The 12,980-nt window shown below is 33.4% G+C and overlaps 1 protein-coding gene across 3 annotated transcripts in view; it reads right to left on the bottom strand.

Moving 5' to 3' along the window:
* LOC143247473 (A disintegrin and metalloproteinase with thrombospondin motifs 9-like) overlaps positions 1 to 12,980 on the bottom strand; it is a 216,168-nt gene that overhangs the window by 96,514 nt on the left and 106,674 nt on the right. For all 3 annotated transcript variants that reach the window (XR_013026563.1, XM_076495683.1, XM_076495682.1), the window contains exons 10-13: positions 12,609 to 12,867; positions 11,592 to 11,743; positions 4,575 to 4,638; positions 798 to 915 (exon numbers count right to left, since the gene is read on the bottom strand). Coding sequence is in view for 2 of the 3 variants with exons in the window: in XM_076495683.1 (XP_076351798.1) it covers positions 798 to 915; positions 4,575 to 4,638; positions 11,592 to 11,743; positions 12,609 to 12,867 (593 nt within the window). In the remaining variant the exon portion in view is untranslated. The remainder of the gene's footprint in view (positions 1 to 797; positions 916 to 4,574; positions 4,639 to 11,591; positions 11,744 to 12,608; positions 12,868 to 12,980) is intronic.

The raw sequence follows: 12,980 nt of genomic DNA on the forward strand, positions 1-12,980 counted from the left end.
ACTTAAACCCATACATTCTTATTAACATTGTTTAATTAATTTTTAACATTAATTTTTGCATTTTATTTGTTTTTGACACCAGAGTACTAGTTATCTTTCAAACTATTTTACAAACTTGATATTCACTGTTGTCTACAACAATGCACAGCACCCTACTTACCAATAATAACAGTCAGTAGACTTTGAAATATTAATTAAACCTTTCGTAACATCATATATTAAAACCACTTGAAGAAGGACGTCCATACCTGAAACATTGTGAGCATTAAAAATACTAGTTTATCATTTACAATTTGTTTATGTTACAAGTTTTCTCTCTCTTGTTTTTTTTATTTACTTGTACCAAAGAAGTCTTTGCAACGGTTACTCACTTTCATATTGTTGATTTAAGTGTTATACTTTCTTTAGCGTTATAACCTATGTGCTTTAGAACAGTTGTACTAGTGGTTGACGGGTCGTATCCGTCTAAATAATTTTTTTCCTTAAACCTACCATAAAAAAACTGTTAGTTACAAAAAAGGCAACAACAAAAGTTTCTCTTATAATCTGCCATTTCATTACATAGTAGTAATTAACGCGAAAAAACGTAAAACTAAGAAGCAAATTACACCACCTTATAAAAAGTAATATATTTTGAAAATATTACAGTTATCTGTCAAATACTTACGAAGAATTACTCACAGCCAGTTCATGGGCAGTTCTAATGGAATAGTTGTATTTGCCCATCACTCTTAAACACACCCACACCCCCAAAGCGCGAAGCACAATCATGCGGCATTAACTACCATATAACTTACACTCTCCATAATGAGGAATCCATTTCACATCATGAGGCAGTCCTGGATAATTCAGTGTCTTTCCATTAAAATTTGAACACTGCTGAGCTCTAAAATCCGGTGTACCTGGCGGACAATCCTGGAATCAATCAAAATAACTCTATAAATTTCCACCAAGAAAATTATATGTATACACAATTCTATGATCTGAGGAAAATGTTAACGTTTTTGTACATCTACCAATGTTTTTGAACACCGTATCTCAAATAAACATAAGTGTGAATAAACAAAAAATTAAAGCTCTTCTGATACAAGAACTTAAATTCACATTAAACCAACGCCAAAGAACATCTATATTAATAATTTACCTAGTTTTAAGACCCCACCAGACTTGATAAATAATGGCCCCTTTTTCGAAAGCCAGTCTTAATCTGATGATAACCTAAGGGAGTCGAAGCGATATTTGATTTGAGTTTTAAATAATTTTTTTTAATAATCATATCAGCCGTTTCTACTGTATGTATATATATATAGGTTTGCCATTTCTTTAAAAAAAAGTCGAAACAAAAATTAATTGAACAAAAACGCTGTACTAATTGAAAAGATCCCAGTGTACAAACTATAATGTGGGATTTAATCTTTGTTTTCCTTGGATACATTTTATAAACTCAATTTATAGTTTATACCCTGGAATATTTTCAATGAGAGCAGCGTTTTTTGTTTATTTTTGTTTCGGCTTGTTTTTTTTTAAGAAATAACAAACTAATATAATTAGTCAGAGGTTTGGATTTGCTATTTTTAACGTAGGACTTACTTGTGATTTTGTTTTCTTAACTTTATCAAAATGTATTAATTTTCACTAATATGTGTATATATTTATTTATTTATTTCAAGTGGATTCCTCATCATCCTGAATTATTATTTATCTACACCAATCGTCTCTAACTTTCAACTTATGGATTAAAGAAACCAACTAACCAACAGCATTTACTGCCAACTCTTGACGCGTTATAATCGAACAAAGATTTGATCATAACTATTGTAATGCACATACGTCATCAAAGCTAGTACTGTGTAGCAACAGCAAAATAACCATGGGCTATCAGATTCATATTCTGACACACTAACAACGAGCCACGTCCGTTCTAACAGTGTAGTGTCTAAGCACTTTAAAAATGAGTTTTGCAAGCTAATATTTTATGAAAAATATTACAAGGCTTCACAAGTGTACATGTGAAATTCTAATAACTAAATGATAACATTTAATTTTACTTGTAATGTTTCATCACATAACCTACGTTTTGCATAGTCCTGGATTAACCATTAAGCAAAATATCACATGCTTAGGGAAGGGGGAACCACAAAGTTTTCCCCCTAGTTATAATGCCCTTAACTCTTTCATGCCACAGTTAACTTTAGTCGATTTTTTTGTAATTGTCCTTATCTGTCGTGTTCGACTTTACTCTGTATTGTTAAAAAAGTTTTATTTGGCTCGGTGAGTGACTAAAGTTTCGAGAAACTACTAAACTATGTATCTGAAGTACAAAGTCATTGATTTGCGAAAAATTACTATAAAGAGCAGAACAGAATGTTGATAAAACTTCAGGTAAAAGATGATCGTATTTTATGATGTTTGATCTTGAAGATTAAATATTTTTCTCAATCATCCCTTCTACTGTGGCTATTTATAAGAAATTATAGGTAGTGGAACTGTTTTGTTTTATCTTTTACTACTTTATTCAGTCACATCTACAGAAAAATAGGATAATAATACCACAGAAACATAAGTCAAACGAAATGGTGACAGATGTGTACAGAGATGTGGCTAGTTTAATGTATTTTTCGGCTTCTGTTTTCATAAGTTATATTTGGGTTATTGTTTCATTTGTTAGTTTTATGTGCGTTAGTATTGTATTATTCATGTATGTTTTGTAATATTTTTATAAGTGTGTTTCTCACTGAAGCTTTTCTGAGCCGTAATTTTTTTGGCTCCAAACAACTTGCTGCAAAAAACCTCCTTTGTGTGTGAGTACATGTTTTGAAATTTATCATACCAAGAAAAAATTTAGAAAGGAATGCCACTGTAGCAATGCCATTGGTCATAGATTACATGTAACCTGTAAGAGTATTTGGACATGTATGTATTCCCTTGTGATTATGTAATAATATAAACAGATTTGAAATTGAGATTTACTTAAGGTATAAATACAAGGGTGCTCGGTCTTAAATATAATTTAATGCTTTGTTTGTAAACTTTTTGCCCCAAACTTTTCCTCGCATTTTATTGAAAGAGAAGAGTTCAGTGACTGGTCGAATACTATTGTAATTGATTATTATCAAAGAAGCACCACTCACCGAGACTCTATGCTAACATACTTAAACTCGCAAACAAGGTTTAGGCTTGCGACATGAGTTGGAAAAACAAATTAAAGAGTGCAATTACTGGGAACATGTCTTGGAGCGTGTAATAGCTGTTATTTGTACGTTAGCTGAACGTGGACTTGCTTTTTGATGAACAGATGAAATTTGGTTCACTGCAGAATGGGAATTTTTTAGGGTTGCTTGAGCTCATAAGGTCAGTTTGATCCATTTTTAGCAGGGCACATTTTGAGGTATGGAAATTCTGGAAAAAGAAATCCTTGTCCAAAACCACCTGTGAAGAAATCATTGAACCAATGGCTCAGAAGTTCCACGCGTTCACTGTTGATGAAGTAAACACTTTTGGTTATTTTAGCTTGTCAGTTGACTTGACGCCAGATCTATCATATATATACACACATAAGTGTTGCACTTCGATACTTAAAAGATGGGCAACCTATTGAATGCTTTTTAACCTTTCTGGAACTGAAAAGCCATACCGGTAAGGAAATGACAAACCAGGTATTGCAGTACTTATATGAAGTTTGCAAATTTAAATTTCAAAATGTAGGGGTCAGTTTCACGACAATTCTGCTAACATGTCTGAGTGTTATAAGGAGATGCAGCAAAAGATTTTAGAAGAAAATAAGTTTGCCATATATGTGCCCTGTGCAACCCATTCACTAAATCTGGTAGGCCAAAGTGCTGTTGACTGCTGTCAAGTGGCAGTTAATTTTTCTCTACAATGCATTTGCTCTATACATTTTTTTTCGGTCTTAACCACCTAGTGGAAAATTCTTCAATCTTTTCTTGAAAATGAAAGTGTGTTAAAATTCCTCTCTGATACCAGAATGTCTAGTTGAAGACCTGTCACAAAAGGGAGACACTAGAAGAGAAGTAGACAATATTACAAATATAGTGCAAGAACTAGAATTTGTTTTTATGTTGATCATGTGGGATGAGATTTTGCAAAAATTTCATAAAACAAGTCAAGTTCTGCAAAATAAGGATGTGAACTTAAAAACATGTGCAGATCTGTATGGGTCATTAGCTGACCAACTACGCACTTTAATGGATGACTTTGAAAGATTTGAAGCAGTTGCAAAGGAAATACTACCAAATTTTGATTAAAATGCAGCTCAAACTCGCAAACAAGTCAGAAAGAAGGTACTCAGTAACGGAGATGCACAAGAAGTAGATCTGAATGCCAGAGATAAATTTCGTATCACCACCTTCTATACAATTGTTGATAAACTAGAAACCTAGATGGGAAGAAGAGGAGAGATGTTAAAAAAAAAAAGCATCAGTTGCTCTGGTTTTGTACCTATATCTTAAGTTAATGATTCTGGGTAATGGCAACTTCATTAGAAACAAAGGAACCTCAAAAACTTGTCTTTCTATTACAAAACATATATAATAATAAAAATATATTTAACGTACCTGAATATTGCAAGATCGGTAGCGTTTTCTTTTTCCAACACAGTAGCGCCCTCCATTAGCAGGACTATAAAATGAACCAATAGCAAATATATAAATATTAGAAGTTTAAATTGAAATAAAAAATATAACTGAAACACTGAAACAATTAAATGCTTTAGTTATATTCTATTAACATGTTGTCTCTTAAGCCTATTTTGCCGATTCTTTCCAGGATCTTACTAGTCATTTTATAATTACTTTTCTTTGGAAAAGTGTATATCTATCTGTTGTGCCCCAGCAAAAAAGTAGCCCTGTAAAAAAGAAAATAGAACACGACTCACAGGTGGGTCGTGTGGGAGCCAACGTGTTAAAGAGCTACAATAATCACTATTATATTTATATAGATTTTGTGAATGAAGTAGTATGAATAATGTTCTTTGGATGTCCATGCAACTAGTTCGAAGGATTTGGATGGATCTTTACGCAAACTGGTGATTCATCAGCTCCATTCAGTTTTGAAGTTTTTATAAGCGCGTTTTACCACCACTTCTCTCTCTCTGGATGGATCTTCACCAAATTTGGTATGGAGGTTCTTTGGGTCTAAATGTTTAGTCTTGCATTTTGCGGTTTTTATGGGCGTTTTCTAACCACTATTTTGTCCCCTCTAAATGGATCTTTATCAAATTTGGCATGAAGGTTTGTTAGGGACATGCGGAGAAACATGCAAATTTGCAGTTTCATATTTTGTTTTGCAGCTTTTATGGGCGATTTTTACAATTACGTAAAAGGGAATCAGATTTTCATGTCCCGAGATAACTTATCATTAATCATGAATTTACATAATATCCTTACAGTAGACGGATGCTCCATCTATTATTATATATGATACTTCACCAAAGGCAGAAGTAGACAACTCTATACCCCAGAAGAGTGTACAAGTTTACTATTAAACAAAACAAGCAAAACGTAAATAATGTAACGCCAGTTTTTATTATCGTTAATAACGGTTTTATTGACAAACATTTATTACAAAAATTGTTAACATATGTGTATATGGTGCACTATGATCAAAATTTACGTTGGAAATTAATATTTTATGTCAATAGTAAACATACAAAAACATCCAGTACAATACACGCAACTAAGATGTTATTTCCTTGGCACATGTGTATAATGTTAATATAACTAATAAACAACACATAAAACATTTTTAAATTCAGGTCTGAATTTAAAAAAAAAAAATATTCTTAATTGTGTATTGATGTGCGTTATTTATTTATTCTTTTGATACATATTACTAAATAAGCTAAATTTCTATTATTAAATTATTAGGCCCTGAAACAAAAATATCGAGATGTTTAAATTATATAATTATAACAATCAGCTTTGTTAAAATAACTTTATAATAACCAGTGAAGCGTTGCAAAATCCTTCAACTTATAAATTTATAATAAATTTACATTGCTGTAAACAAATTTCAAATCAAAAGTCAAGGATGAAATAAGTCTTTAACTCGTAATTTTCTAATCACACTATACCTAAAGGCGTTTGTAAATATCACAGTAACTTGACTTTATACAGTCAAACATCGATATAAGGCGCTAGTTGGGGTCCAAAAAAATTCGACCGCGTTGTATCTGATTGCGCCTTATACCGATATAAGCGGCGGCCTCTGTAGAAACCTAAAAAAATTTGGGGCCTAAGACCCCATCGCGCCCAACTGATTATCGCGCTTTATCGATGCGTTTTATATCGATGTTTACCTGTATTTAATGGTAAATTTTAGTATGTTTGCCGTAAAACTTCAAAACTCACTTTCGTTAACGTGTCAGTGAAATCATAGTTTTAAGTATCACGTTAGGTGTTTTTACATCATTCTCGTATTTGAACTTTGTTGGACTAGTCAAGAGAAACTAGTTAATGCAGCTTTCCAAAACGTTGCCCTTCGTAGTTAACAACGTTACATAATTTCATGAACGTTAAACAGCTTCATCAGTAATGTTACATATGTCCCAGCTGTTGTAAATTATTGTAAAAAAAACAAAACGGGAAAATTGATGAAAAAAATCTTTCAAAAACACAGATGATTTATTTCAAAGCAAGGATACACAATATTTCGAACTCCGAATTTTAGCGTTAAAAACCTTGCATAAACAGAAATAAAAACGGCTGACTTTTGTTGTTGCTGTTGTCAAATATCTGATGCAAAAACCACAACCATTTCATGTTATGTTAAACAGAAGACGCACACAAGTGTTTATAGATTAAACCTCGCAATTAGCATAATCCGATCAAAATTGTTTTTCTTTTTCAAATTCGTTCACAACTTTTTAATCAAGTACCAATATCCGTGTGCCAAAAAATACCAACAACAAAAAACGTATGACATGAGGACAACTATTTTTATTACGTGTGCTACATTTATCATGAACTATTATAAAGGTTCATAACAGTGATCGCAAGGTATTGCACAAAAACCTGATAGGAGATTCGGCCAAAAAGCATCTTAAGCAGTGAAGATTCAGTTCAAACACTTCTAAACCGTTAGTATTGACTGCTAAGGCTGTACACATAAAAATGCACATGAAAGATGCGTGTTAGACTAACAAGGAAAAGGAAATCCGCTTAAAATGGCCAGCTTGTAATATTAGTATTATCTTGCCAGCCCACAACAAAAACGGCTTGGTACATATTAACCCAAACCTTTTGCACAATACCAAATAAGGTGCTGTAAAAATGGTAGGTGTATTGAAAAGTCGATTTGTTTCCCCCAATTTTTCATAAGCTAGAAAAGATAAATCACAATTCATTATCCCTTTAAGTTAGCTTAAGTACAGAGTTAGACAAGAATTGCCAGCCAATGACAGATGAACATTAAACGACTGTAACAAGTACATAGTGAATACATTATACACGGTACAACTGATGTCCTCAGTGAGCCAATCCCTGTATTATGTATGAAGTAGTAAAAGTAAAATAATTACTTTAAAATTCACAAAAGTTTACTTAAAGCAATATCTTTGAAAAGGCATATATTTATTCATTGCTATGCATTATACCTACAGAATTTAGTTAGGCAGAAATTATAAATCCTCACTATATTCTCAAACAGATTTCTTTGATAATCTCTAGTTACAGCTTAATGTTTCACGGCTCAAACTAATGTGATCAAATATCCAATAGCTACAGTAAATCATCATGAACCGAATCAGCTAGCTTCTAGCTATGTGCATAACCATTATTATGTACAAAGTTAGCTACCATATCAAGTAATCCTATGCCCATAGTTAAATATAAAAAAGCCAGCAAAAAAATATAACTAAAAAAATCTGGAATTTAAAAATATGCAAATTTGGATCGTAAAAATTCTAAAAAAAAAAACAGGAAGAAATATGATGGCAGTAATCAATACAATTCAAAGTCCAATCTCCCAAGATAATAAAAGTTAGTTAAGAAATGCATAAATGGCAAAAGTTCCATATTTATTCACCATTTCGTTCAAAACAAGAGTTTATATTAACTGCTAGATAAAGCTAATAGAATATATGCGATTTGGTTTACATGTTACAGGAGATCAGTACAGGTTACAAAATAATCTTGACTCTCTACAACTGTCAGTACCAATCCAGGAAATGTAGTCTCTAATTTCGAACCACTGACAACAAGTAGGTAAGATACGACAGCAACCACTCCTTAGTTTAGTGTTAGTTTTAGCACCAAATCCAAATAATTTAATTTCAATATTATTACTCTTACTATTAATCCTGTCATGACCTGGTGGTTAGGACGATCAAGTCAAAATCTGAAGGTAAAGAGTTCCAATCCCTGTCACCGAAGGTGCTCGTCCTAATATTACCTAAACAAAATTGTGGTACAATAAAAACAAAAAATGAAATGGAACGATTTTTCTTTACAGCACATGCTGTTACGTCAACACCAGTACTTCTGTATTAGGACCAAACTTCATGTATACAGTCAAATAGTTGTTCACTTGTACATCCAAGTGCCTTAATCATTGTATAACTTGTTTATATTGTGGAAAACTGTACGTTGAAGAATTGTTTGTTTGCTAGTTCTAAGTTTCGCGAAAAGCTACATGAGAGTTATCTGCGCTATCTGTCCCTAATTTAGCAGTGTGAGACTAGAGGGAAACAGCTAGTCATCACCACCCACCACCAACTCTTGGTCTACTCTTTTGCCAACGAATGGCAGGATTGATGGTAACATTATAACGAAACCAAAACTGAAAGAGTGAGCATTTTTGGTGTTAAGGAGATTCGAACCCGTGACCTTCAGAGTGCGAATCAAGCGCCCTAACCACCTGGCCATGTAGGATCACATTATAGAAACATGTTGGATGTTGTCTGAATGAGCACACGAGCACATCCCTAGCAGCAAGAATTATGATCCTGACAAATCTGTAGCTAAACAGTTCATAATAATGGCCATAACATTAGTCATTTCAGAAACATGAACTTCCGTCATTTATTGACAGTAAAAAAAAAAAAAGACGAGACAACAGGGTGAAAATAAACTGATCTATATGTTTGGTGCAATTCATCCGAAGGAAACAAAACAAATACTAACTTAGCTATAGCTGTCTATATGGGAACTCGCAAAGGTGAGTATGCGTGATCTAACTTGTATATTTTTCTTTCATATACACGCACTCATATATTCTTCATCTTTAATTAATTAATTAATCTTTTATTTATTTATTTATTCACTTTTTGGACATCAAAGCACAAGCTACGTTTCGAACCTTAAAACGTGGCATTTCTGCTCTGTAACAATACAAAACACCTAACTTACCTGTTAATATTATTGACGTTTCTTTAGAAAAACAAAAGTTACAGTATAATTCAAACATCTACTATTATTATTTGGATTTTTATTTTGTAGTAAAAATATTATTTTGCCAGTGTTTCACGTGTACATTAGATCTGTTGCATGATGTTAATTTTGAATGTTATATGTTTGGTAATCCTTATGATATCAAGCATTTAATTCCATTAAAGTTTAAAATCACCAGTATGTCTAGTTGTTAAAAGTTCGGGAAAGCTAAAAATACAAAGTGTGAGATTGTATATTTGCAGTGCTAGGCTTAACGTTGTAAATTTAGGCCTACATGTATCTGCAGTAATAAAACGGCAGGAATCCAATAACTATTAATACTAAAATAAAAATTAATCCATGTAAAAAATATCGTGAGTTACTTGCACCAGATTTTAACAATAAATAAATAAAACAATTGTCTGTTGCTGTTTGTTTGTTTTTTTAATTTCGCGCAAAGCTACACGAGAACTATCTGCGCTAGCCGTCCCTAATTTAGCAGTGTAAGGCTAGAGGAAGGGCAGCTAGTCATCACCACCCACCGCCAACTGTTGGGCTACTACTCTTATTAACGAATAGTGGGATTTACCGTTACTTACAACGCCCGCAACCCTCACATTACGAGTCGAACGCCTTAACCCACTTGGCCATGGCGGGCCATCTAGAAAAGTAAGATACCTAGCAACTTTAACGTTCATATATCTTTACTTTTAATGCAGTTCTACGGAATAAAGCATTTTAGAACAAATTATTATATGTTAAAAGTTTCCCAAAGTGTCCATAAGTGTTGTTTTTGCAATTTTACTCTAATATTAGCACAAAATGATCAAATCGCAAATGAGTCCTTACAGAAAATATTTGTATTTAGATACGTAGTAGAACCGACTTGATATTCATGATTTGTCATTAAATATTAACCACATATATCTTAATGAGTTCAGTTGTGTTGAAATTTTTTCTCCCTAAAGGTTGTTCAAAATAGTACTAACTTAATATGCAAAATTATTTATTATGACTTAAATATGCATCAAATTACACAAAGATACTTTTTAATAACTAATGACTATTTGTTCTTGAATTTATTGTAATAATTATTCCCCGTGATTGTGATCTCATTCACCCAGTTGAGAAGTACTGTCCTAAGCTATGGAAATGCCTGATAGCAAAGTGAAGCCCAAGTAACAAAAAGTAGACTGCGGGCACTATATTTATATGTAGCAAGGAGTCACCTCTGAACAAGTCCACCGCATCTAAAACTATCGTTCGTAGATAACACTTTGTGAAGTTGTAGCAGGAGATAATTTGAGTCGGAGCAATTGTTAAGTTTGCAAGAAACTATAGGACTTCTGCTTCAAATACATCTTATGACACAGGGAATTCGCATATAAACAATCTCACTGGAGAACAACAAAGTTCTGTAGTTGAACATAATACCGAGGACTCGAAGCGCTCTTTGAAACTGCTCATAAACGGTCAAGAATGTATGACAAAATGCACATCTTCTGTTAACGACAGAAAATATATATCAAAAGAACAAATCGTCTTGAATCCTTGAAGTTAGCTTAGAACTCACAGCTGACAAAACCGTTCGTGAGATTGCAACTCAATATTTAGGTGAGACAATAATATCTGTACCCTCAAGAGCAACTGTCGCAGTAGCAGAGCACTTGGACAGAAAGTGTTACTGAGACTGGACATACCGGAAAAAATCATTTTTTTCTCTTACCAAAATGTGAAAAGAAGGTAACCTCAACATGCTATTTGAAAATATCCTGGTGTTGTTGTTTCAATGTCACGGATTGTCGCACTGACTTAATTTTCTTCCTACGCATCTTGAATACAAATGGAACAGGTGAAGTCACGTATTGAAGGAAAAATAATTTAAGTTACTTGAATCATTCGCTACTGATTAGATATGTTTGGTGAAGAAACGTGAGACATAAGTTAAGTAACGAAAACAAGTCCTGTTTTTGCATGACTAGCAAAAAATGGAATTCACAAATAGCATTACAACGTTTTCTTCACACTTTTCAGGAAAAAAGAAATTATGTGGTTGTACGCATTTCTGTTAGCATTTTTACTATTGAAATATACCTATGGTACGGAAAGAAATGTGCAATTTGTTTCTATTCAAACAACTATTTCGTACTGTGCGGTACCAAAAATACTTTGGACCTCAAATGAATATCTCGAATATACACTTACCTTGGGTTATTGCATTCCCGAGAAGAACTCTGTATTCCTCCACCACACTCCCGGGAGCATTGTCCAAATGGTTGCCATTTACCCCACTGACCATCCACTGGTTCACGGTTACTGAGCGTGGTAGAATCCACACAGTTTCCTTTACTGCATTGCTAATGAAACATTATAAATGTACACAGCAAATTCATCAATAAATCCTAGTGGAAACAGTTTGGTTTAATTGCACCAGATAGTTTATAAAATATTTACCAGCCGACCCGGACTAACTGACCAGAGCACATTACAACACAGTTTAGATACAGGCATTCCTATTTTAGGACTGCGACTAGAGAAATACAACTAGTCAGCAGCGTCTGTCGCTTAAATGGCTACTCTTAACTAAGTTGGTTATTGCAGTTATAACATTTCCAAAATTGGAAGTGAAGTGTCCATTTACTTATCGCCACTACAATATTGGACCTTTCGATTCACAGGCTGATGAATTGACCACTAGGTCATGCCTGGCCTGTATAAAAGGAGATAAATAAATATTTCAAACAAATACAAAGTACACGTATCGTGGAGAAATATTGTTGTTGTTTTGCATTAAGCACAAAGCTACACAATGTGCTCTGCCCAACACGGGTATCGAAATCCGGATTTTAGCGTTGTAAGTCCGCAGACATACCGCTTAGCCACTGGGGGCAGTGGAGAAAGAAATTTAATATAATTAAACAGTGCAGTGAAACATTTACGAAAATGCAAAAGAAACTGTCGCCAAAAATCTAAAATTGTTTTATTAGGTAGCCGCAAATACTGCAGTTTCTGTATCTTCTCTGATTTAATAGTCATTAAAATTATCTTAGTTTCATTTATACAATTTTTCTAATACCAAACATACAATTACATTTTTATGTATGCATAATGAAGAAATATAAACATTGACATTTTCTCCATCTGTAGTAATTATTCATTATTTTACATCATTATATATCATATGAAATTAGATCAAATGTATTTTAAACATGACTATACTACCTTATTTCGCCCACATGGAGTCCCATCTGCCCATGGTACTTTCTGGCTTTGGCATCCTTTGAAAGTGTACGAGTCCCTGGTACACCATAAGAGTTTACACACAGGTTTTTCAGGACAGATCTTGTAACCTGGTCCGAAGACAAACTCGCACTGTGCATCCATGTCATACAGTTCTCCTGGACGTTGGCGAGGGTAAGAATATTTCTCTATCATATAATCTTTTGACGGTGTGTCCACTAGACAATCCCCCTGACCTGTACTATACACAATACATATCTTGTGAAGTTTTAGTGCTTTAAAGTTATTGGTATAAGAAACTATGGTATTTGCAGATTAAATTTTTCTAAACAAGTGTTAGAAAGACGAATGTGC

The sequence above is a fragment of the Tachypleus tridentatus genome, chromosome 3 (assembly GCF_004210375.1).
Source record: "Tachypleus tridentatus isolate NWPU-2018 chromosome 3, ASM421037v1, whole genome shotgun sequence".
NCBI classification, from domain to species: Eukaryota; Metazoa; Arthropoda; class Merostomata; order Xiphosura; family Limulidae; genus Tachypleus; species Tachypleus tridentatus.